Genomic DNA, 26,608 nt, shown 5'->3' with positions numbered 1-26,608 from the left:
GACTGAGTGAGAAATTAAACTCAGGTCTCCCAGATTCTAGTCCAACACTCTATTACACCTCTCCAGTCAGATATACATATGTGTTAAGTCAGTGCTACTGAAAGACTTTGGGCACAGTCCTAACCAGGTCTACTCAGAAGTAAGTCCTATTTTGTTCAACGGGGCTTACTCTCAGGAAAGTGTGGTTAGGATTGCGTTAGTCCACAAAGCAGTTTACCGACAAATAATTAATCCTATGATACCAATTTTAGGAACAAGATGGTAGAATATCTGACTGATTGGGTTATGGGAACATCCAACCAGGCAACAGATGAGGATGTCAAATGTTTGACAAGGTAAGCAAGGCAAGGATGCAATTTTCAAAACCTGTAACAATGATGCCGCTTTTGTGCAACAACTTTCAGTAACAGATAAAGATGAATTTCTGTTCCTTTTACCAGTAGCAAGTGAGAAGAGTCTGTGGAACAGCAGAAGGTCTTTTTATCCCAGAGTCCACCTGCAGCTTCTTCTGCTGCTCCCTAGACTCCCATATACACTCCCACTTAATATATTATGCCATGTTAATTATTGTTGAAATGGAGAACTACTTGGAGAACTGAGAAGCAGGATCTAATGAAGTTGGGAATTGGCCTCTTGTGAGGGAATCTCACCCCTTTGCCCCTCCTAATAAATAAAAGTTAGTCAAAAGATTCTACTCAGCCTCCGCATGTGGACTTCTTTAACTGCTTGTATAGCCCATGAGTAATGTGGGGCCTGGCCGTTACCCATTTCTCCAGCAAGAAGGGTCATTCCAGACTAAATGGGGAGTGCCCTTGTGCTAGTAGGAGGTAGGACCAACCAAATCACGTGATCTCCTCCGTGTGAGGTGTATCCTGTCTTTCCAGACTGGCCCTGCCTGGCTGGGAGAAAGGTTGCCAGCTAGGGAGCTCCTTTGCTCATTGCTCTTCAATCTCCTCCCTATCCTTTACCCTGGTAGTTATGGCCTGGGCTCTTCAAGCTATGGGAGGAGGATACTGGCAGGCTCCTGTAGGGTGGCCTCATTGGCAGTTTGGAGCATTTCGTGCCTGTGCGCACTTGAGGCCAGCTGGCCTCTTAGCTGGATAAAGGAAGATCACCCAAGTCTGCCCAATGTAAAGAGGAGGAAAGCATAGCACTTGGCATGCCAGGTATTCCCTCACTGAGACCCGGGAGGATTGTGTCTGTTCATGCCACTCACATAGTCGTCAGACTGAGAGAGCCGCCAGGCTGGCAGCACAAAAAGCAAACAAATGTGATAGGGTTTTCTGAGTAATGCACATACCATGCCTTCCTGCACTGGCTAAAGCAACATCTGAGGGCGGGATGGGCTGAGGGCCTAGAGAGGACCTTCTGTGGTTGAGATACTTCCACATACTTGGTTGAGATACTGGTTGAGTGCCCTCCCCAGAGAAGCTTGCCAGGCGCCTATTCTGTGACCCCTTCAGCGCCAGTTGAAGACTGGATTTGTCAAGGCATTCCGGCATGTTGAATAGCTGATTTTATAATTGTTTAATAATTTAATAACTGTTTAATAATTCAGCCAGTTTATTGAAGGGCACTGCTGCTTCTACATTTTTTAGTTTTTATGGACTGACATTATTTGACTTCTGTACCACCTTTCTAAGTAAAATTTTAAACTATGATCTGTTTATTTGTTTTGTTGTTGCTCAGAGATTTGGATCAGGCTAGCATGGAAGCAGTGGTTTCTCTTCTTGCGGGGCTTCCATTACAACCTGAAGAAGGGGACGGAGTTGAATTGATGGAAGCCAAATCCCAGCTGTTTCTTAAGTAAAGACCTTCATTATTCCCCCCTCCCACCTTGACTTAAACTAGCCAGTATTTCATTATGGTTGGCCCATGCAGCAGTAGTGTGTCTGAAGAAAATCTCTGGAGCAGTTAGTTATAGTTTGTGGGGCTACATCAGTGTAAGTGACACACAAGCTAATTTTAAGAAGATGACTCTCTGGGGATCACACAAGATCCTGTGTTCAAACCACCATAGGACCTCCATTTTTTAAATTCACGTTTTCCTGTAGTAAAGAGAGCAGGACAGGGAATGTGTAAGTCTGGAGCCAGCCCTTGATCTCTCCTTTTGGGGAAAACAATGTTGAAGGAAGCCTTGTCCCCCCTCCCTCCTTTTAAATCAGACTCTGAGTTTCTTCATTCAACAACAGAGCAGAATTTTTGAGTCTGCTAACGTGTTCACCAAGAAGCTTGTAGAAAGAAAAAGGTTTGTAGAATCAGAACTGAGCTGTAAGCATATGTCTAGCAGAAAGTGGGTGCCAGGAGGGTCAATCCAGGAGCTCAAGAGCCAGTAAGGACTATCCTTGCCTAAGCTTAGTCCCAACCTGAACAGGAAATGCTTATATTTTCTTGTTGAGGTGAGCCAATGACAAATCTTGTTGAGTCATTCTTCTATTTGGGAACCCTTTACTGCCTTGCAGAATGCTCCAGCTTGTAGCCCAGGTAGCTCACGAGACAGTTCTGGGTTCCTATTTCTAGCTCAAGGGTTCCTCACATTTGAGAATTAAAGTGAAGCAGAGTAGACCGCTCTTAAATGATATAATGTAGATATTGAGATTAAGTGTCATGAATGTTGGTAAAATGTAGCTTACACGTAATGGACCCATCCTTGGATTAAATCATCCACAGATGTTGGCTTGTGTTTGTACAGGAAAGTCTAATCTCTTGTGTATAGAGCAAGGTGCCTGTAAATATTTTCACTGAGGCATGCAAACATTATCTGTTTAGGTATTTTACCCTCTTTATGAACCTCCTCAATGACTGCAGTGAAGTTGAAGATGACGGTACTCAAACAGGTGGCAGAAAACGAGGGATGTCCCGAAGACTGGCTTCGCTGAGACACTGCACCGTTCTTGCCATGTCAAACTTGCTCAATGCCAATGTAGATAGTGGCCTTATGCACTCAATAGGTAAAGCAGACAAATGTCACCTTGGCTCAGTGAAGATTTGGAAACGCTTCCTTCTGTGACGGTCTTGGCTAATTCTCTCTGTGGCGGTCGTTTTTGGTAGGGTTGGGCTATCACAAAGATCTCCAGACAAGATCAACTTTCATGGAGGTTCTCACCAAAATTCTGCAGCAGGGCACAGAGTTTGACACCCTCGCGGAAACCGTGTTGGCGGATCGCTTTGAGAGATTGGTGGAGCTGGTCACCATGATGGGGGACCAAGGGGAGCTGCCTATCGCAATGGCTTTGGCAAATGTGGTGCCTTGTTCGCAGTGGGTAAGATGCGTTGTGCTTGTTGAAACCTGTGGCTGTGTACTGTGAGAGAAAGGTGGTGCATCATAGAGGTGTGTAGAGTTCCACAAGTATGGTGCACACCCATATTATACCCCCTCCCAAAAAATGGAATCTGATTTCTTTCTGGGTTGGCATATTTACTGCCCCCCCCTTTTTTTTTGAAGGATGAATTGGCTCGTGTCCTTGTCACCCTCTTTGACTCCCGGCACTTACTCTACCAGTTGCTTTGGAACATGTTTTCTAAGGAGGTCGAGCTGGCAGACTCCATGCAGACTCTCTTCAGGGGCAATAGCCTGGCTAGCAAAATAATGACTTTCTGTTTTAAGGTATGTCTCATCTTGATGAAACCGGTTTTAAAGAGTGGAGAGAGGAGCTGAATGCGAAACTAGATGGACTGAAAATATTTTGACATTTCAGAACTTGTTTTAATTGCCGTGTTATCAAATTCCAGCCACATAGCCACAAACTATGTCTAAATTTCTAGTGGTGTCTGGGGCTGCAGTGTTTCATCTGTTGTTTGGATAGATTAATCAAATGAGATGCTTAATCAATTGAAAAGGGTACCCACGACTCAGGAGGGTAGTAGGTCTTCAAAACTATATAATTTCTAGTACAAATAGTTACAGTAGTGCAGATGGCAAACACCATCTTACATTACAAGAAAGAGTTGCTGAAACTACAAAATCAATAGGTTTATTGTGGCAAACACTTTTGAGAGTCAGAGCCTACTGATTGAATGCATGAAATGTAATCTTTCATTGGAAAATATAAGTATACCGCTTGTCAACAAAAGGGTACCCTTTTGCAAAATAAATCAATAAATAGTTCCCTATCCCCAAAGGGCTCACAGTCTAAAAACAGATGTGAAAGGGAAGCTAGCAACAGCCACTGGAAAAGATAATGTGGAGGTGAAATGGGTCTGTTGCTGTCCCCCTGCTGAATATAAGATGACGCCACTTTAAAAGGTCCTCTTTGCCCAATTAGCAGGAAAAAGAGGGTGTATAGAGGAAAAAGGAGTGCACATGAGCCTGAGGAGTGTGTGATCCCAAAGTGTGCCACAGTTCATTTTCATCAGATCAGGCTCTGTTGTGACATCTGAACTGAGCCAATGCGTAGTTCCATTTGATTTTGAAAGCCTTACTTTCAATGACTGAATGGCTGACCAAATTAGACAGTAACATTTTAAAAGAAACAGAAGAGGACATAAACATATAATAACAAACTGGATGGAACTGTCTTGTGCAGGTATATGGTGCCACCTATCTACAGAAGCTTTTGGAGCCTCTCTTGAGGACAGTAATTACATCTCCTGAATGGCAACATGTTAGCTTCGAGGTGGACCCTACAAGGTTTGCTCTTCACTCTTTCTGTAGCTCTGAGACTCTTTTTCCTGTGTAGGAGTCTGTAGTTTGCTAGGTTGTGTGTGTGTGTTTGTGTGTGTGTGTGTGTGTGTGTGTGTGTTTCCTGACTCCTGACAGTATTTATTTTATTCATTTACTTTCCACATTTTTATACCACCCTTCCTACAGGGAGCTCAGGGTGGTGTACATGGTTCCTTCCCTCGTCTTGTCTTCACAACAACCCTGTGAGGTAGATTAGACTGACAGATAGTGCATGACCCAAGGTCACCCAGGAAACTTTATGACTGAGCAAAGATTTGAACCTGGAACTTCTGGGTCTAAGTCCAACACCAGAACCATGATACCATCCAGAGTGATGGACATCGCAAGGTAGAGAGGAACTCGGGGTCTGGTTGAGAATTAAGATACCAATCCATAGAAAACAACCCTTCTGTTGGTTTAGAGCAGTGGCTCTAAAACTGAGTCCGGGACCCACCAATGGGTCATGATCCAATTTTTGTTGGGTCGCGAAACTGGCAGAGCAGATTAAGTTATGTGCACCAAGTATTAAACAAGCTGCTACTTTGGGCCGGGGGGGGGGCACTGCTGCCCAATCACCATTATAGTCACACTCCTTGGCATTTATAAATCAGGCAGCAGCCTCTAGGGCCTCTAAAAAATTTAGGAATCACTGTTCTAGAGCAGGGGTGTCAAACTCATTTCATACGGAGGGCCACATAGCATTCATGATGCCTACTGAGGGCCAGAAGTGATGTCATTAGGCAAGATTTGATGTCATTTAACAGGTCATAACCAAAAATAAAACACTTTTTTCTCACTTAGGAACTTATTAGCTACAAATAACTAAAGAGAAAATATATGAATCTTGATCATAATTCAAGATATGGAAGAGCCCAATTTTCATGTGGGCTGCCCTTTTAGCAGTAACACCTCAGCACTGCTCAGCAGCTGAAAGCCTGAGGGCCATATAAAAAGCTTCTGCGGGCCGCATCTGGCCCCCGGGCCTTATGTTTGACACCCGTGATCTAGAGTGTCCTCTGGTCCCTGGCCATTGGTGACAGAGTCCAAGTTCCAGCCTTTTGGAATGACTTGTGTGCCAATCCAGCTGCTACTCAGAATCTCTCTGGTATGCCTCCTATTTGTAAGCAGAAAAAAAATATGGCTACAGGTTGAATGTCCAGAAGTAACCGGTCTACTTTTGTATGTAAAGCTTGGGAAAGTCTTCAATTGGCCTGTCTTGCAGACTGGAGTCGAGTGAAAGCCTTGAGGACAACCAACGGAGCCTTCTGCAGATGACTGAGAAATTCTTCCATGCCATCATTACCTCCTCAGCTGAGTTTCCACCCCAACTTCGTAGTGTTTGCCACTGCCTGTATCAGGTAGGCCTAAACCAGGCAGTGTTTGTGTTTATCTTTTTTCATGGGAGCCATTATAAAGACGAAAAGTCCTCTTGTTAACTCTTCCCCTGCCCCATTCTTTGTGCTTTGATTCTTCCGACATGGTGAGGTATCACCTCATTGTAGTCTGTTCAAGACAGCTCTGATGACTGTGTGGCTTGCCTCCTTTCCCAGCTTTTTGACTGACAGGAATGGGGACCCATGACAGATGATAACAGAGGGAGCCATAACTCAATGGTAGAGTTTGTTCTTAACATGAGGAAGGTTCCAGGTTCAATCCCTGGCATTCCCAATTAAAAGGATCTTGCACAGCAGGGCTAGGAAAGCCCTAAATGTATTCATTATGCATTTCATTCTGTTTAAAGGAGGTTTATCTCATCATTCCCACAAATGTGGCACCTTCAAGGAGCACTCTTCCAGCACCTTTATATCCTTTAAATAGCTCAGGGTGGCCTATGTAGTCCCTCCCACTTTTATCTTCACAACAACCCTATGAAGGGTAGACTGAGAGAGTAGAGAGAGTGATTGGGATGAGGTCACCCAGTGAACTTCCAGGCTGAGTGGGGAATTAATCCAGTGCTCTTTTTCTCGGTCTGACATTCCACCCACTATGCCTCGAGCTCTGTGCCTGAGAGATTGGACCAGATGGGCTGATAATTGTCAGGCAGCTTCCTGCATTCATGGCCCTAGTTCCACTTTGTTTGCCCGTCTACCTTTACCATTGATTTTCATTCCTCTGGGCTGGGGATGGACAATACATGACTTGTTGCCTCTCTAGAACTGAGAAACCGGCTTTCGAAAGTGTGACTGAAATAAAAATTGTTGTTTGTATCGCTGGCTTTCTCTTTAAAGCTGCTCTAGAAGAACGTAGGCTATTTTAATACAGAATCTCAGGTAACTGTTTTCAATGAACTTTTTTCAAAAGGTGATTAATCACCAGCTGTGGATTGGATTTCATTGTTACTCAGTACAAAATTGTTGGAGTTGTGCGTAGGAAAGAGAGTAGAGTTTATCTTGGGAGATTCTTCTGTGATTATGTCTGTAGGGAATGTGTGCATTTATTACATGTGATTTTTGTCACTGGTTTGGGCACATGAGGCTCTAATCCTATATAGGTGGGACCTTTTTATCTGCGGGTTAGAAACCTGCAGATTTGACTTGGTGCAAATACCAAGCCCATGTTGGAGGGCCCCACCTGACCTCTCAGACGCAACTGGAAGCACCTTGTGGTTGTGTCTGGGAGGCTTTCTGGGCCCTGGGTAGGCCGCATGGAGCTTCTCCAGACTTCAAAACACCTCCAGACACAACCAGAAGGCACTTTCAGTCATGTCCGGAGGTCTTCTGTGGCCTGGACCCACGGATTTGATTTTCCACAAGTTTCAGTACCTGGAATGGGGTTTGGGAATGGATCCCGCGTGGATAATGAGGGCCAAATGCACACCGTTTCCTGGGAGTAAAACCCACTGAACACAATGGGACTTATTTCTGAGTGAACAAGCATAGGATTGTGCTGTTACTTTTGCCCTCCCCTTTTAACTCAGCAGCAATGTACAATCATGAGCTCCATCCCTGGCCTGCTCGCACTGTGTCTGGAAAGGGAGGGGATGGAGCGGAAGAGAGAAAAGACTGCTGACTTCAAGCGCCTAGCCCACAGCTCTCCTCTCCTCCACACTTTCTCTTCTGCTCCATCCTCTTCCTTTTCAAATCCAGGAAGGGGGAGCCACCATGGCAAATGAGGGGCAAGGCAGACAGGCATCTGCCGCCTCAGATGACATCAGTCAGCCGAATGTACAAGCCTGCTCTGATTTTTGTAAGTTATCCACAATGGAAACATGCCACTTAAATTTATGATAATGTCATTCATTAGAACAAAAACATAGGTGTTTTTCTTGCCAAAGGAGTACTAGATTTGACCACCCCATCATGGCTTTAATTTCCATTCTCTAGGAAGACAATCAAGCCTGAATTTTCTAGTTTTGTTGCAGACCTTGAGTACGTTACAAATTTCGTTAGTATAATTTATGGTGAAGTGACTGATGTTCAAAGTGCTCTCCAAACTAATACATAATGATGGTTAGTTCCTTCCAGCGAGGGAAGTTACAGCCAATTCCCACTAGAGGGTGTTTCGGCTTGCTCTGAAATTTGTATTCTATCCTGGTATAATGGACGGACACCATGTGAAATGTGTGAGTTCCAGTCTGCATTGGGGGAAAGCAGCTTGTGCTCCACAGTGTGCCATCCTGCAAACAACATTTCAAACCCCTAAATTCTTCAAAGTTTCTAACTTCAAACCTGTGTGTGGTACAGGCTTACGTTGCTGGGGGTGGGGGACGGAATGTAGCAGGCACTTCCTGTAATCCTTTGCAGGATGGGGGACCTCAGTCTTTATTTATCTTTGTTACCATATTGTACACACACAAAGTCATATAATGGGAAAACCTGATTTTGCTCATGGTCTGGGAGCTCAGATGTCAAAGAACCGTACGAAAGTCCTGTTAAGATGTTACCAGACACACAGAGAACTACTTCACTGAGAGAGCGCAATCTTGCTTGTGAATGTATTGGGAGGAATTTATTTGGTTCCTTCCAAAACACATTCTGAATGTCACATATAAAGATGCACAACAAATTGTGTGCAATTAGCAAATAAATGCACTTTCAAAAATTCTTATCCTAGCCAGAAATAGTAGAATTGATATAAGAGCCCAACATTTGCTTGCTTTGCATCTAGTATGTCGTGGATAAAAGGTGGTTGCCTACATCAAATACAAACTCCATCAGACATGAGTGTTTACAGTTCATTTTTCATTCTCTTTGTTCTCTTTGTTACATTTTGATCGACATTGGGGTTTTTTTTTGTTTGCTGTGTATGTGGTTGGTGCTGTGACTTGTTTGTGCTCATCTCTGTTCTGTAGGCAACTTGCTACTCTCTCCTGAATAAAGCTACCGTAAAAGAAAAAAAGGAAAACAAAAAATCAGTAAGTCGTTTTGGAGAAGTTTTATTGGCCGTTTCTTTCAAAGCAGACACACCCGCATACACTCACCCACCCTTTCCCCAATTTCTGTTTTGCTCTCTGTTCCGAAAGGAAAAAAAAAAATCTTCACTTGACTCTCATTGTGAAATCATTCTACTAATTCTGGCACCAAAGAGCTTTCATTTCAATTAACCCTGGACTGAAGTCACTTTTTTTTCTTTTTAAAAAAATATTCTCTGTGTGTCTTTTCGGTTCCACAGCAAAAGGCAAATTCTGCAGCTCCACACCAGCATTCTGATGTCCTTTCTCTGTCACCTTTTACAATTCTGAACAACAAGGGAAAGTCAGAAAATAAGAGGCAAGACATTTTTTGCACAGGGCCCACCAGGGAAAAAGATGCATGTTTAGAAAGGTTAATACTCTTTTCCACTTTCCCTCAATAGCATTGAGGAAGAACCACCAGAAACAGTTTATTAGACAATATCCATAGGATCAGTATCTGCTAAAAGGAGCAAGTGGAGATGAACCTTCATTGCAAAATGAGCTTTGCCTATGAAGGTTTTAATTGCAGTACCATGAAAAAGTACCAGGAAGCAGAAAACTGTTTGTTGTATGTCCAAGGCAACTTATTTAATTGACTCCTACTTTCAAAACCTGCAAGACTGAGCAGAACATCTCAGAGACCTTCACGAGTTTTGGTGTGGACTACAAGGTGTGCATGCAAATGGATTGACCTTACTTTTCAACTTTCCCTTCCAAGTGTAATAGAGAAACAACTCCAGGCCCTCTGTGTAAAGCTCTGGTTTTGCTTCTTGTAGATCTTCAATAAGTGTTCACACACCACAATGCTGCATTGCAGGTGGCGAGAGACCTGTGTCTGTGTTCTACTTTGCGATTTTAAGGTTATCATATTGCGTACTGAAGTTGGATATTGGTCCTTATTCACTTGCAGAAGACAAAGCAAATTCGCATAAACTCTTGTTCGTTTTGGACAGGTTGTGTGTGTGTGTTTTGTGTGGAAATGTGTATTGCCTGGTTAGCTATTACACTCCATCTATGTGTGCGTGTGAGGGTGGAGGTAGTCCTTCATAGGTAGTCTTCCATGTGCTTCAAGGACTGTGCCATGCTAATTAAAAAGAAATTTATTGAATTCCTGTTGGCTCTAGTAGTGTGATGTCAGAGTTCCTACTCTGATTGAAGTTTGAATCTTTCCTTTCCCCTGTCAAGATGGGAAGGGAGTCGGTGTGTTTTTCAGCATGCCCACTCAATGAGGACACTACATGCTCATACTCCTTACTCACACATTGACTACTGCTGCATCTTTGAGGCATGCCAGGAGCTGTCCTTTCCAGCTGCTGATGGATGTAGGCTCCAGAAAGTGACTTCTGAACAGCCCCAGGTGGGGAGGAGGGTTGGGGCAGCTTGTGATTTTGGACTACTTGTTGTCTCATATATTGGCAGCTTAGGAAAAATATTCTGTTCAAAGGGGTGCAGAAAAGGATGAGCTTTATCAGAATTTTTTTTTGGGGGGGTGGAGGAGTTTACAGGCTTTCAAAAGCCTTCTGTTCACACAGAAAATCTTAGCCAATAAATAGTATAGCTCTGACCTGATCCTCACGTTACACAAAGTGAGAAAATAGACTGAGGTGGTAGAATTCTGGACTATTCCACTTCAGATTGCCAGTGAGGAATCATACTTTTTAATCCTCAATTCTGAAAAAAAACAATACAATCCTATACGTAGTAAACCAGCAAGTCAGAGAGAGGCCTGTGCTAAATCCAGTGTGCTCATTTAGTACATTGAGTGGGAGCAGAGAGGACGGGGTTGCATGGGGAAGTATTTGGAACTTCTCACCAGCAGTCGGAAGTAAAGGAGTCCAGAGTTTCTACCACCTTCCTCTGTCTAGAAGTGTTTAAAAATGGTTTTATTTACTCAGAAGTAAGCCCATTGTGTCCAGTAAGACTTAGAGGCCAATCCTATCCAACTTTCCTATCCAACAAAACTTTCCTATCCAACAAAAGTTCCCTTACCTGGAGGAGGTCTCCATGGTTGCCCCCCCCCCACCGCAGGATGCAGTGCATGCCCCATTGGCAGGAAAATTGGATAGGATTTGGCACTAAGGCTGTAATTATATCTTAACCACCAGAAAAAAAAAACAAAAAATCTCTCTGAGTATAACATGTAGGTTGAACCTTAGTTCACATGTTCTCACTTAGGAGAGGACCCAACAAATTTACTTTGGATCTAGAAGCCAACCCAAAAATTTGGCAACCAGATGAACTTTTCAGCTTTCAGGATTTTATGTTTTAAAGCCAGAAAAAAAAAAATCTTGCATGCCAAAACGAGGGATATACATTAGGTTTTGCCTATAAACAGCATTAAAAAGTACAGCGGACCCTTGGTATCTGTGGTGGATCTGTTCCAGGAGCCCCCACTGATACTGATTTCTGCAGATACTGGGGTCCGCTGAAAGTCCTTAAAGGACCTTCCAGATATGACTGGATGTGCCTTCTGGTCCTGTCTGGGAGGCTTTCTGAGGTCAGAGAGGCCACTTACGATCACATCTGGGAGGTCAATTGAAGCCCTCCAGTGCGGGCCGGCACCTGTGCTGAGTCAAATCCATGACTGTCTGTAGAAACAAATTGTCCCTTTTCCTCCACTGGGTTGACCCAGCTCTGCCAGCGGAGGAAAAGGGACAGACAATTTGTTACTACAGACAGTTTCCCTGGGAACCTGGAAGAATTTTTAAGTGATTTTCAGCCACTTTTCTCAAAGCTCCCGGGGCACATCAATGTGCTGTGGCACACTGCTTGAAAATAGCCGAGTTAGAAGGACCCCTCCTAAGAGGAAGAGACTGTTGCCCCCCACCCAGGTCTTACATTTGAACTTGCAGCTTGCTTTTTATAGTTCAGTTCACAAATGTTTACATTTCATTTATTTAAAACTTGCAAGAAGAAACACCTCTTAGGAGTCGGTAGCTCCTTGCTTTTATTTTGTACTAAAAGGATGCACAAAGGTAAAGCACATCACAGGATGTGTGTGAACATTTTAACTCTGATTTTCTTTTCCTTCAAGGAAATTAGTGCAGTTCTGTATGGTTCCTTGAATGTGTTATTGCCATCCTTCAGATATGTCTTTATTTTCCCACGTAGATACAGAGGGTGCTTTAGGCTGTTTCTCAGCAAGGGCTACTTAGGAGTTTTGTGAATGGGATATTCCCATTCCTGCACCATTGAAAGTTGTTGCTAATCTATGCTTGAAGCATACATTTCTTTCCCATATTATGATCTGGTGAGTGCTTTGACTCGAATCGATGAGTGTTAGAATTTACAAAAAGAGTTGTTCCAAATCTTGCTAGTGTGGAATAACAATCCAGATGTTGAGAAACTCCAGTCCGTCTTCAGATTAGCATAGTTTTGAAATGGCTTTTTGTTTTCTTTTTTAATTATATAGATTTGCTTGTACACTGGCTTCACCAGAAGGTGGTGTGTGTACCTGTGCGCGCATAGAGAGGAAACTGTTGGAGTCCGGTTGTGCTTCATCTCCACTGTCTATAAATAACACTTTCCTTGTCTTCCAATAACAATTTATCTCTGGAGCTTGCTTACCTATAGAGATCAGTTTTGGCACCCTGTTCTGTTCCCATGCCGCACAGTGGCATGTGCCAGAAGGATTAAGGGGGAGCTGGAACTTCTCTCTTCTTAATTCCCTGCTTGTGTTCTTTCCTTTTCCATTTAAATGGTTTCTCTTTATTCAGCTTCAACTTCTTCCTCTTTAGGTTGTCAGCCAGCGGTTTCCCCAGAACAGCATTGGAGCTGTGGGAAGTGCCATGTTCCTGCGGTTCATCAACCCTGCCATTGTCTCCCCATATGAAGCTGGGATATTGGATAAAAAGCCTCCACCTAGAATTGAAAGGGGCTTGAAGTTGATGTCCAAGGTGAAGAACTCCTGTTGTGTTTTGTGATGGGCACATGCAAGTATCTTGTCTTGTGTCTCCCTGATGCATCTGGTGAGCCACTGTGAGATACAGGAAGCTGGACTAGATGGACCTTTGACGTGATCCAGCAGGGCTCTTCTTATGGTGTGCACAATCAATGCACCATGGTTTCTTTTGATTGGGAATGTGATGTGAAGTCCCCCATGCTCCTTATCCCCTTATCTCCTGAGCCTCCAGCACAGAGCTCTGATGTTGATATCCTGGGTTTTTTTCAGTGACAGCGCTTCAGCTTATTTGAACTCGAGAACAGTGGTTTAGTTAGGTTTGCAAACCATTATGTGAAACCAGAGCTGAACCTAACTTCAGTGTCCCTCTGCGTGTTGGCTTGTTGGCCATAGTATAAACCAGAGGTGTCCAAACTTTTTGCCAGGAGGGCCACATCATCTCTGTGACACTGTGTCCGGGGGCCGAATTAATTTATATTTCAAATTTGAATAAATTTACATAAATGAATATATTAGAGATGGAACTTATGAATGAATGAAGGTCTTGCAGTAGCTCAAGGCCTATAAAAGCCTTCACTGCCACTGCTGCATTCCAGACATGAAACAGCAAGTAGTGGAGGGAGCCCTTGTCCCACAGCTCAGGTGAGAAGTTGAACAGTCGTCCTCTTGCTGACAGCAGTTACGTTGGGCCAGCACGGGCTCCAAAAAGTCTCTGGAGGGCCAGAGACTCATTGGAGACTGGGGGCTCCCTGAGGGCCTGATTGAGAGCCCCTGAGGGCCGCAAGTGGCCCCCGAGCTGGGGTTTGGGCACCCCTGGTATAAACCAATGTTTCTAGGATGAGACAGAGCCTTGGTTTAAACCAGTGTTTCTCCACTTGTGCCACTGGTGGTATTTGTACCTGGTAGTACACATAGGACCCTCACCACATGGTAGTGAGACCAGCAATGCAACACGACAAGCAGCAGTAAAAGGCTTGGTGGGCAGAGCTCCAGCATATGCTTTTCATGTGCCCCAAAAAACCCTCCTCTCCACCCTGAGCCTCTTACTGGTGTTTGTTACGTTGCATCCGGCCTCCCAATCCGGAAGTAACTGGCAATGACATAATCATCAGTTACTTCTTGTGGTACTTCCGATAGGTGAACCATGCAAAACGTTGATAATTGCTGGTTTAAACAAACCGGGATGTTGACGGCATGTGAGCTGAATAGGTAAGTAGAGGAGGGAGTGCTGGCTTCATAACTTTTCTGAACTAGCCCAAAAAGTGAGTGCATTTGTAGTGGGAGAAGGAAAGGGAGGACTTGGTCAGTTCCTGAGCTTGGAGAAATGCAGTTAGTTTAAAGAGAAATCAGCTTTCACTTCGAGCGTACAGGCACAGTCCATTGAAGAATGAACGGGAGCTTTACAAAAGTGCATCTTTGCTCAAAATTTTTTGGAAAGCTTCCATTCAGTTGAGGAAAAACTTGCAGCAAGAGAAGGAGTGAGAAGAAAACTGGAATGTCTTTTTCTGAAGGTGAGAGCAGATTTAATTTTTATCCCCCTCTTGATTGGTTTATACTCCTTGATAACTTTTATGTAGCCTTTTGTAAAAATATTTGGTTTCTGATCCTTTAAGTGCTCCTAAGGCCTGGTTTACATATGCAGTAGAATGAGGTGGCAGAATGGGCGATACCACTTCAGACTCAAATGGGACCCCTCTATTAATGCTCTCCTAAATAAAAAGTTCCCTGCAAGCAGAACGGTAGCACAATGTGGGGCAAATGGTGCCAGAATTCTTCTCCCTGATGTGCTAGTAGTATAGTTGCTGTTACTCTTGTTCTTCGCGTGTGCTTTTTAATCCTTCAGGAGGGACTTCATTTGGGGAAGCATTCAGAAATACCCTATATTGCCCCTAAATGCCCCATATATGTGTCTAGTCTATTCTACCACATCGTTTCACTTCATGTGTTGACCAGTAACAACGCTTGGCAAATGTAAACGAACAGCTGTGTTTTGTTCCTTGGAACTCTGACTAAAGCATTAGTTGGTGAAATTGTATTGGCTTTGATGCATGTGTAGTAAAAACAAACAGTTGACAGAATAGCTTGGTACATAAAAACTCTATTTTCACTCCCCCTCCGTGTGTGGACTAACACACTTCCCAACCTTCATATGTTTAACCGAAAGGGAGAAATGTTTGTGCAGATAGGAATCCTGTTTTGTTTCAGCATTCCTGATTACATTAGGGTTGGGAGCAGGGCCAGTGGAGGTTGAGGAGAGTTTTCTGGGCACAATGCCACCTACAGATGGAAGGAAAGTGAGAGCTACTTACCTTTTATTCTTGCAAATTGTCAGACCACTCAGATCAAAATGAGCAGCCAAACTAACAACCAAGGAAGGATGGCTTGTACAGCTTGTCACACAAACACTTTGTCATGGTTGCTTTAGCCGTTTTCTGTATTTATTTAGGTACTACAAAGCATTGCCAACCACGTCCTGTTTACAAAGGAGGAACACATGCGGCCTTTTAACGACTTTGTCAAAAGCAACTTTGATGCGGCACGAAGGTAAGTTGACCTGAATGCTGAGCGTTTTTTTTAAAGAAAGAAAAAGTTGTCTTTTGAGATTAGGGACATGTCGATCAATAAAGTATGCAAGTACGCTTGGTAAAATCACCTTTGTTTCTGGATACTGTGGAACGGAAGCAGCCTGGCTCTTGCTGCATTGGAGAGGGTTATAATTACAAGAGAATTACCAGAATTGGTACCTGGGGTTGATTCCAGGAAGGTTCCCTTCCCCAGGTACGCAGCTCTTAAGGGGGATGGACTGTGCTGAACTAGATAAGGGAGAAAATTTGATGTGCGGTTTCCCCTGCCCGTACTTTGGATGCTCTGTAAGCATAAATAGGGCTGTGGAGGTTAGGTGAGCTACTTCAGCTGCAGTACCGTAGCAACCACATGCCTTTCAGCCAGTCCCCCTCTCCTTGAAACATTTGAATGGTACCTAACCTGGTAATTTCTTAAACACTTATCTGTGAACATTGTACCATTCATCAACAGTGCCCTTTATTAAAAACGGACGCTTTGACCATCTTGCTCAACACATTGACAATTTGTGCTTGTAGGTTTTTTCTTAACATTGCGTCGGACTGTCCAGCCAGTGACACGGTCAATCATAGCCTCTCTTTCATCAGCGATGGCAACATACTTGCACTCCATCGTCTGCTTTGGAACAATCAGGAGAAGATTGGCCAGTACCTTTCCAGCAACAGGTAGAAATTCTCAGCAGCGTTCATGTGGTTGGCTTGGTTTGGGGTGAGGCTGGGGTGCACACTTCAGGGACTGCTGTGGGCAGTTATTCCTTTTCACAGTAATATGGTCACCATGTGGACAAGAGCTTATTTCGAATTAACTTTTCCATTTTAATTTATGCCTTTACCCCATTTTTGTGGAGTCTGTGTTCATCTTTGATAAATTTTGTGTGCAGTGCTTGAAGCCACATATTATCACTCTTTGGGCCCAATCCTAACCCCTTGTGTCAGTGCTTTCCAGCACTGACATAAGGGCAATGCAACTCTGAGGTAAGGGAACAAACATTCCCTTACTTTGAGGAGGCCTCTGTGAGTGACACCCAACTGCAGGATGCAGCAGACGTCCCATTGGCACTGCTTTGCCAGTGCTGTAAAGTACTGACATAAGGGGTTAGGACTGCGCCCTTAGTCTTTCAAGACTGTTTTTTGCCCATGGGCAAGTCAGCAGGCCTCAGTTCCCTTGATGTGCTTTTTGTGCTTGAAGCTTCAAATTTGGTCTTTGCTGTTCAGTGGTTTTAGCAACCAGTTTTGGAAAAGAGCTCTGTCACTGTAGACCAGCAGTCACCAAAGTCGGGACAGCGGTGTGCCGGAAAACACTCCCTGGCACGACTGGAGCTTACTATTCCACCAGGGTGCTTGCTATCATCGTCTCCGATCTCCCCCAAAGTTTGTTCTGTCCAGCCACTTCTACCCAGAAATCCGGGTGCAGAGCCTGCTGGGGCAGCAGAATGCAGAAGTGGCTGAAAAGCACAAACTTTGGGGGAGATAGGAAGTGACGATAGCAAGCTCCCCTGCTATCTATAAGGGGAACTGTAAGCCCCGTTCATGCAGGGGAGGAGTTTGCATGGGTGCCCGATCCGGCTCACGGGCCGGGGTATGGCGCCCACTGCTGTAGACTGGGGCTGCCTGTTGATGTTGTGAATTCTGACCCTCAGTCTGGCTGGCCCATAATAACAGCAGCTTCTGTCTTGTATATGCGTGTAGATGCCTGGGGCTCATTTTCTTCCTGACAAAAGCACCAAATGTTGAGGTTATTTCCACAGCATATAGTTGGAATATCTGAGTCTATCTCCATTACTAGGAGCAACTGAAAATCCAGTTTGCACTCTTTGCAAGCAGAGGTAGCATATTTGGTTATATATATGGAAACACTCCCTCTCTCAATCCAAGGTTCATTAAAACGTGTGAACAGAAAGTCCCACGTGTGATCCATTGCATGTTCAGTTTTTATTTTTCCAATTATTATTGTTGAAGTTGTTCTGTAGGCCACCTTTCCCATGCTCAAGGCAGCTTGGGTATGCAGATAAGAACAGAACAAAATTTATTTAATCAATTTGACCCCACCGCCACACCTCAACAAAGGGGCGCCCAAGGCGGCTTACAAATATAAAATACCATCAATGCAATAAAAATAGCAAAATACAATAAAAAGAACTCACAACGGTGCAAAAATTATTTAAAAGTTCTTGACCAGGATAAAAGTACAGCAGGAATAGCAAATAAAACCACAGTCAGGTACTTATTGTGACCTCCCTTGTCTGACCTCGGGTTGGTTTTGCACTCTTGCAACCCATATTCCGTGCAATCTACGCATTGGCTTGCTTACAGTTTGGGTAGTGGCTGCTTTTATGAAGCAGACTTTGTGTCTCAGCTCTCTCAAGAAACAACCTGAAATGCTCCGTTTGCTGCTACATTTTTGTTCTAATAAATGGCGCAAAGTATTTCGCACACTAAAAGTGCGACAGAGGTATGTGGCAGATTACCAATAAGAGCTTGCTGAAATAAATAAGTATATAGGTGGGGCCTCTTTATTTGCAGATTTGGGACCCATGGCTTTACCTCATTGCATTCCGAACTCGCAGATCTCCCCACTTGCTGTCTTCTGAATGTGGCTGGAGCTCTGCTCCCGTTGCATTCAGAGGACATCAGATGATGAGATCTGCAGATTTGATTGTCAATAGATTTTGGTATCTGCAGTGGGTCCAGGAATGGATCCCCTGCGAATACCGAGGCACCGCCTGTATAAGTCTGTGAGAAACTGAACAGGTTAAATATGTTACACAAAAACAAAACGGGGGGGGGGCGGAAATAACCTTTTACTGTTTCTGATGTGGGGGGGCATGCTGGTTAAAATACGATTCTCCTCTAGGGACCACAAAGCTGTCGGAAGGCGACCGTTTGACAAGATGGCAACTCTGCTTGCGTACCTTGGTCCTCCTGAGCACAAGCCTGTGGCAGACACACAGTGGTCCAGTATAAATCTCACCAGTTCCAAGTTTGAAGAGTTTATGACAAGGTAATGGATCTGTGAATGCTTGTGCGACTTCATTCTCTGTTATCATTAGTAATAGCAGTTAATAATATTGGTAGTAACTTTAACCATTAGTTGGTAGGCTGATTTTAAGATCAGTGCTGCCCCAGGCTTTTCTTGTTGGATACTCATATCTTTGCCTCTCCATCTCACTTCTTGCAAAACATCCTAGATTTTCCTCTGCTTGCTCAGCCAGGAGTAGCAGCAGGATCATAGGAGTAGTTGTGTGAATGGATCTGTGTGTTGAAACTGCCTAGAAGAGATGGCCTGAGACATAAATTGATCTCTCTGACCTTCTTCTGCTTAGGCACCAAGTGCATGAGAAAGAAGAGTTCAAGGCCCTGAAAACACTAAATATTTTCTACCAAGCTGGGACGTCGAAAGCTGGCAATCCTGTTTTCTACTACATTGCACGCCGGTAAGGCAACTTTTCTTTCTCTCTGTATCCCACCTCCCTCTCACTACTTCATGTGTATTTCTAACAGCTTGTTTTCAACTGCCTTTTGACAGTCAGTTGTTAAGATTAGAGTACCAGCCCAAAGGTGTATCAATGAAAAGGTTCTGGTTGTGAATATAAAGTTTTTCACATAATAATCTTTGCGCTACTACTGTGAAATGTGGTTTCCTCTACAAAAAGGTGGCATGTATATCTAATAAGTGAATAAAATAAGTGGAGAGTTATATATTTCAGTTATTAAAACTGGTTTTGAGGGCAGCAAAGGTGTGTGTGTGTGTGTGTGTGTGTGTGTGTGTGTGTGTGAGAGAGAGAGAGAGAGAGAGAGAGAGAGAGAGAGAGAATCCACACAGAACTGGTGGTGCTTTTCTGTGCTTGTCAAAATTGTAGACTTCAAGCACTTCCCAAACTGCTGATTATAACAATTTCAGGGCCCAGAGTGGGTGTCACAGATGGACAAGTGGTTGGAATTGCTTTGGCTGTGTGTGAAGTGGCAGGTTTTGATGACACAGACCTCATACCCTTCTGTGATTTGCAGAATTTGGGTTAGCAAGGTAATGGTTGCTGATCAAACAGTTACCTTCTTCATGGGTTTAGAGAACTGAACTGGAAGAGTTTATACAGTTTTCAGACTAAGCAGAAAACTATTTGCATGAAAATTCGGTCTTGTGAGAGAGATGTGAGTTGTAATTACTAGGTGAATTTCATTTAAATGCAAAGAATGTATCCTAGTTTCTCAGCCTACTCTTCTTTTTCAAGTATGTTCTACGAGCATCTGAGTCCTCTGACTTTTTCTTCCTGAACCATTGTCTTCATTTCTGTAGCTTGCATGCTGTCTCATCATCTTAGTCTTTCATTTCACTCTTTATACCTATGGAATACAGAAACTTCTTTAAATGCACTTTAAGTTGGTCGCGAACAGTTCCTCTTGACTTTTACAATGAGCTTGGTTCATGTTACAGAGGAAAGCAACATCAGGTTTCATACATAGCTTGAACAACAAAAGCCACTCTGTTCCTTGATTTGTCATTTGAAAAATTTAATACCACTGCGGAAAAGAAAGCAAGCACTCTTTTAAGCTATTGATTTGCAAACAAAGTAGAAAACAACAAATTGATGGTTGTCAGTTCATTGAGTTGACTCTGAGGGTTTCCTGAATTTTTAACATACAATTCAAGTTGTGAAAGGGCCCATGTTAAAACTTGTACTCTCAGTCAAAGAAAAGACACACAGATAGAGCAGTGAAAAGCATTGGGATGACAGGAGCATTGCCAGGTGAGAAGACACTAGCGCTGTGGAGGGATGTTTTCGTAGCATGTGCCCTGGTAGTCTCTTTGTGGGCTGCCATGGTACAGTTGGTGCTGTTCTGCGCTGCTGGGGGAGTCATGTGTGGGGCACCCAGATCAGGTTTGTTCAAAAGCATGATGACCAGGATGGGCCAGAACCATTTCAGCAGACTCTTCATCCTGCAGTTTGAACAGGGAATGGCAGTTTTGAATAAAATCAGCATTTCTAGATTGCATGTTGGTTTTCATTAGTATCTGTCCTAAAGTAGATTTACAGCAGAATCTGAAGCATATTTCCCTGAGAACTCCCAGTGAGTACAAAGGGGCTTACTCTCCCTGAGTGTGTACTGCAGGCCGAATCAATCTGTTCTAGGCTCCCTACCCCCCCCCCAACAAAATCAATATGAAATAGGGGTCTCTAAACCCCAGCCCGGGGGCCAGATGCGTCCCACGGTGAGCCTCTATCCGGCCTGCGGCCAGCCTCTTGTCCCCTGAAAGCCCCTGGCCCACTTTGCCAAACACGACTGGAACTATGCTCTGGTTGCATCTGGAGGGTGTTCTGAGGGCTGGAGAGGTTGAATGAATGAGCCCATTCATTCATTTATTCACTCATCTAAGTTCCATCTCTAATATATTTATATAAATTTTATATTTAAATTTTTTTCTGGCCCTCAAAACTATGCCAGATATTTGATGCGGCCCTGTGGCCAAAAAGTTTGGAGACCCCTGATATAAAGCCAAGTTTGGGTATTTTTGTGCAACTTTCTCAATTGTATTGCTGTTTGCATCAAACACAAACAAATAGGAATATCACTTACTGGTGACTAAGCTTTGCCTCTTTGAACCTATCTGAGCACTAAGATGGAAAGATGGGGGCCATAGGTCAGTGTGAGAGAATTTCCATGCAGGGCATCTTGGTTTTAAACCCTGGTGGCATCTTCATGTAGGACTGAAGACACCCCTGAGCCTGAAATACCTGAGCCACTGCCAGTCAGTGTAGCTGTTACTGAGCTAGATGGACCTAGGGTCTGACTCAGGAGAAGGTAGCTTTCTGTGTTCAGATTATCCTTTTCAGAGGTTTGACCTGTGGCCTCTCTTTATTAGGTACCCACTTGGTGGAGATGCTCTTTTAGATGGCTGTGAAATTCTCTCCTTGGCCACACCCCGGTTTTTCATTTTCAGACAAGCTTTGAGAACCTTGTTTTATAGTGTATGCTGCTTTTTTCATATTGTTATAAGAATGGGTAGAAATAATTATTATTACTCCCAAGTTTCCCAGCACTACCACCCTGTTGGCATCCTTCAGTCTCGGAAGACCATGGTATCGCGCTCTGAATAGTGCTCTGGAACAGAGTGTCCTCTCCAGTGCGCGAAGCCTGGGTAAAGTAGGTATGGAGGATAGGCTGTTACCCATGCAGCAAATCCCCCCTCTCCACGTCGCTGAAATGGTCCAATGGAAAGGCAGAGGCCAATACGGTTGGTTCCAGCGGTATCGCAGGAGTTGCCGGAACGTGACTGTGTTCAGCCATGAACTGCCTCAGGGACTCCGGCTCCGGATTTTGCCTCAAGGTTGACTCCTGAAGCCTTTTCCATAACTGGATGTAGCCACAAGGCAGTGGAGGTTTGGGATCAGAGTTTTCCTTCTCTCAGATGAGCTGCCTTCCCAGGCTATCGAGTCCCATCTACCCAGTGGCTGTTTAGTCGCCTCTTACGACAAGTACAGCCAAACTACCACCCTATTTACCTAATTTTCATGAAATCATTTTAAAGTGCCGGTTTCTAGATTTCATAGCAAACTATAAAGAGAACAAGATGTGACCTGAACACTAAAATAAGCAGGTGGTATATAAAAATCATGACCTTTTGCAATAAGAATGTGTGTGTTCTGAAGCCAGACAGACAACACTAACAGGCTTGAAATTTTTGTTCTAAGAACTTCTGGCTTCTACTCTAGGTTTCCTTGACTTTATTCCAGTGGCTGAACTTTCAGAAGCATATATTCCTACCTTATATTGTTTATGTGTAAAAAGCAAACAAATGAAAAACCTCTAAGCAGCAAACAAACTCATTTTTAAAATATCAGAAACAAAATAGCCCTATAAAGTCCGCAATAAGAAATAAAAAAGCAGTAGCAACTGTAACAATAAGTTCAATAACAGAAGCAAAGGGGAAAAAAATTGTTGGTTTTCAAAAGCATCTAAGACCAGCTTGGGTTGGTTTAGTAAAGTGGTTCCCAAACATTTTCAGCTGGCTGCTCCCTTGACCAACAGAGCCATTATGGGCTGTGGCTGCCCATTAGAGCTACCTGTGGCTGTTAACCAGAGCGCAAGAGGTGGAACATAAAGGAGATGGTCACCATTATGCATCAGTTCTCTTGATTTACATCCTGTAAGCTGAATGTTTTGTTGACTTGCAGGGCTCTGAGTACACTATGATGTGCTGTTTGCCATCAGGAGGGAGCTTTGGTGTTATTAATACTGGGGAGGTATCAGGAGCACAGTGATGCATGTAAAGATAAGGACCATAACTATGGGGAAGATTTAAGATTTTACTGAGGAGCCTCTTCTAGGCTCCATTATACATAAAGCCAGTGTGGTGTATGTTGCGTGATGGTCAAGACCAGGGAGGCCTGGGTTCAAATCCTTACTCAACTCTGAAGTTTCAAGGGAATAACTGGTCTTTCTCACAAAGTGTTTGTGAGAAAGTGGGGACCATGTACAGCTGCCCTGAGCATCTTGGAAGGAAGACAGGATAGAAATATAATTAATGATTAGGATCCCAGCCCAGACTTTGCTATAGCACAGGGGTTCTCACCTCCTACCTTGCAGGGGGTCCCAGATAGCAATTTGGCTTGCCGTGACCAAAAGCTGCATGGCATTCAGGGGTACAATGTGACACAACACGGCCAGAGATTTGGGCCGCACACTGGCGTCACCTGGAAGTGGCTTTTACTTCACATGTCATAATGCCTGTCAACTTCTTGGACTCAATGGGCTGCGACTCACCAAAAATTGGGTTGCAACCCACAGACTGGGAAATACTGCTATAGCATATGATTGCAAGATATACTATTTAATAGTTTTTGAAGTCATGCACCCATACGCTTGGGGCTGAATAGCATACTTTACAGCTGGTTCTGTGAATTTGGCAATAAGGAATTATTTTAGAAACTTGTGTTCAGATTTTCCTTTCCTCCCATGATCAGGATAAAAATATCTGCTTTTAAATGACTCCATCGTTTTGAGAGATTGAGTACATAAAATCTCCAATCATTTAGTTTTTTAGTTAGTTATTTCATACCTGTTTCCAGTTTCAGATTCTTCAGATGAGAATAAAATACAGAAGTCTCCAAGAAGTTACACTGGATGCTATCTGTAGGTCTCCAACTCAATTCTGCCATATAAATATACGTTGAGGTTGATTGTGTAAATGCATACCTCAGAAATGATTGGCTTCCTGGGTTGCAGAGGTTTGGTGTTAATTTTTTTTTTCCAAGGTAACAAGCACAAACACAAATTTTCCCCTGCATTGATGGAGGAAGTAAAAGGAGGGAAGCTTTTCAAAGTTTGCAGGGTAAAAGAGTGAGGGTGGAAGAGATTGTCTTTCAGTTCTTGGCAAGGAAATCGTTTAGCAGACTAAGTTTCGATGCACTAAACATAAGTGGTGCCACATCATGACTTTTTAACCACAATACAAGACTGGACAGTGAGTCTTCACAGAAAGAATAGGTGTCTTGGGGATTGTTGGGCAGCACAGGAGGAGGGGTTGTGGCTCCCAAAATTCTTTTATTTACTTTGGAGGATTTTTTTTCCACCCTTACAGGTCCTCAGGGCAGCTCACAGCAAATAAATATATTTGTAACATTAATCAGCCCCTCTTCTTCCTGAAGAGTCCTGCAAATAGGACAACCAGATCTCATTTGGTATTGTTGTTCATCCCCAATATCATCTCCTATGAAATGACCACCATTGGCCAGTGACTGTCAAAGCAAGGTGACGAAGCCACTGGACCACATAACTAAAAGCAGCTCCTGTTTTCTGCCTTTTGTTCTCCATATTCACTTTGCTTGGCAGGAAGAGCTGTGGCGACAACATAACAGCTGTCACTACATCAGTCCGCAGCCTCTGACTGAGCCAGAGAGTTTAAAAAAAATGCAACTTCTGGTTTCTCCGTGAAACTGGAAGTGAGATTTTTAATGCCTAATAAGGCATTAGGAGGCCCAGGGCTCCTGAGGGCTTTTCTGGGCCTCCTAATGCTTTAAAAGGCAGTGGTTCCAAAAACTCCTGCAGGGGAGTTGGGAACCAGGTGTTTGCATAGGAGGGGAGGGGGCAGGGAGAGGAGCAGCAACAGTGCTACAGAGTTTGCAGCACTGCTGCTGCCAAGGGGCTTTTTTACTTACGGGGGGGGCAGCGCAGGCCTCCTTGGAGGCTCACAGCCCCCTCTGATCTCCTCCACAGGTTGTTTGCAAAGCCCTTATCTCCATTCTAAAGCTACTTCCTGTTTTCCTCGAAAACCGGGGGGGGGAGATCAAAGGGGGCTGCGAGCCTCCAGGACCCTGTAGAAGCTTAGCGCTGCCCCCATGTAAGTAAAAAAGTCCCTCGGCAGCGGCAACACTGCAGTCTCTGCAGCACTGACAGAGAAACCAGATGTTGTGTTTTTAACTTTCTGGTTCAGTTTGAGCCTGGCAGAGGCTGCGGATGTCTGCTGGGCGACATGTCTGCGGATGTCTGCTGCGGATGTCTGCTGGATGTCTCTTCACAGGCGAGGAGGGTTGGGGGTATATATTTGCCCGTATCCATGGTTTCACGTAACCGTGGGGGGTTCTGCGTCAGAACCCCTGCAGATACGGGGGCTCACCTGTATTCATTGGTTGCTGTTGACCTGGTCTTCATGCGGCTTTGCTTCCCAGTTTTGAAGTTTGGTGTTCGAATTCCTGACATGTACTGAGCTAGGTATAGATCAGGGGTCTCCAAACTTTTTGGCCAGAGGGCCGCATCAAATATCTGGCATGGTGTTGAGATCCTGAAAAAATATTTAAATATAAAATTTAAAGAGATGGAACTTAGATGAGTGAATGAATGAATGAATGAGCTCATTCATTCAACCTCTCTGGCCCTCAGCACAGCCCTGGTTGTGTTCAGTTGAATGGGCCAGAGGCTTTCAGGGCACAAGAGCCTGGCTGCGGGCCGGATAGAGGCTTGCTGCGGGCCGCATCTGGCCCCCGGGCCGGGGTTTGGAGACCCCTGGTGTAGATGTGTACTTTTACATAAGAACATAAGAACATAAGAACAGCCCCACTGGATCAGGCCATAGGCCCATCTAGTCCAGCTTCCTGTATCCCACAGCGGCCCACCAAATGCCCCAGGGAGCACACCAGATAACAAGAGACCTCATCCTGGTGCTCTCCCCTACATCTGGCATTCTGACTTAACCCATTCCTAAAATCAGGAGGTTGCGCATACACATCATGGCTTGTACCCCATAATGGATTTTTCCTCCAGAAACTCGTCCAATCCCCTTTTAAAGGCGTCTAGGCAGGCTGGGTTTTATGGGTGGGCAGGCTGTGCCAGTGTAGCATGGGATGCACTGTCAAGAGATTCCAACCCTTGAACCTTAACCTGGTACCTGGAACCAGATGGCAAACCTCAGGATCCTAGTAAAAGTCTGCCTATCCTGGCACAGGCCATCGAAGATGTAAGCCATGTTGCTGCCAAGTTGCATCCGTTGCTTTTTTTCTCTGTGGCAATGATACTGCATGCAACTTTGTTTCCTAGAAATGGCATATGTACTGTTGTGGACAACATTTTCTAGAATTACTTCCCTTTAAAAGGACACAACAGAACAATCATTGTCTCCCCTCCCAGGATTGATGGAACAGATGTTAGTTTTGAGCCTCTGTGGCGTCATGGTTAAGAGAAAAAAACACTGATTATTTTTCTAGCACCAGTAACTATAGACTCTGGCCTCCCACTGAGTGTGAAGTGTGCCTAGGTTGAAACATTATACCATCTTCTCTCATTCTCGTTTCTTGTAACAGAATCTTTTAAAGTTTCACGTTCTCATGAGGCAGCAGCAGCCTAACTCAAGGTGTGCCTTGAATGTGATCTCATTGTTGATCAAGTGTGAGCCATTGAAGAGAGCAGTTTCTGACGCTTCATCTTAGGGAACTTCTCTAAATCAAAAAATAAGAATTACGCTCTCCTGAGTTTTACCGTAGAGGTGCTCAAATTGGGGTGTTGCGACTCCCCAGCCTGAGAAGCCCTACCTCTGGCCCCTTAAGGGGCAGGGGAAGGCAGCAACACGATCCTCAGAA

General features: G+C 44.1%; 1 protein-coding gene across 5 annotated transcripts in view; it reads left to right on the top strand.

Annotated features, from left to right (window-relative positions):
* The window catches only part of NF1 (neurofibromin 1), a 177,285-nt gene that overhangs the window by 48,570 nt on the left and 102,107 nt on the right, over positions 1-26,608 (top strand). For 3 of the 5 annotated variants that reach the window (XM_066634972.1, XM_066634973.1, XM_066634970.1), the window contains 13 exons: positions 252-335; positions 1,690-1,806; positions 2,770-2,951; positions 3,052-3,263; positions 3,446-3,607; positions 4,527-4,630; positions 5,886-6,021; positions 8,955-9,017; positions 12,794-12,952; positions 15,404-15,501; positions 16,059-16,205; positions 18,394-18,540; positions 18,863-18,973. In XM_066634972.1, coding sequence (XP_066491069.1) covers positions 252-335; positions 1,690-1,806; positions 2,770-2,951; positions 3,052-3,263; positions 3,446-3,607; positions 4,527-4,630; positions 5,886-6,021; positions 8,955-9,017; positions 12,794-12,952; positions 15,404-15,501; positions 16,059-16,205; positions 18,394-18,540; positions 18,863-18,973 — 1,722 coding nt within the window. The remainder of the gene's footprint in view (positions 1-251; positions 336-1,689; positions 1,807-2,769; positions 2,952-3,051; positions 3,264-3,445; positions 3,608-4,526; positions 4,631-5,885; positions 6,022-8,954; positions 9,018-12,793; positions 12,953-15,403; positions 15,502-16,058; positions 16,206-18,393; positions 18,541-18,862; positions 18,974-26,608) is intronic. The other 2 variants (XM_066634971.1, XM_066634974.1) reach the window with 1 other exon arrangement.

This window comes from Tiliqua scincoides, chromosome 8, assembly GCF_035046505.1.
Source record: "Tiliqua scincoides isolate rTilSci1 chromosome 8, rTilSci1.hap2, whole genome shotgun sequence".
Taxonomy (NCBI): Eukaryota; Metazoa; Chordata; class Lepidosauria; order Squamata; family Scincidae; genus Tiliqua; species Tiliqua scincoides.
Note: the sequence above shows the minus strand (reverse complement) of the source record. Positions and strands in the feature narration are given on the sequence as shown.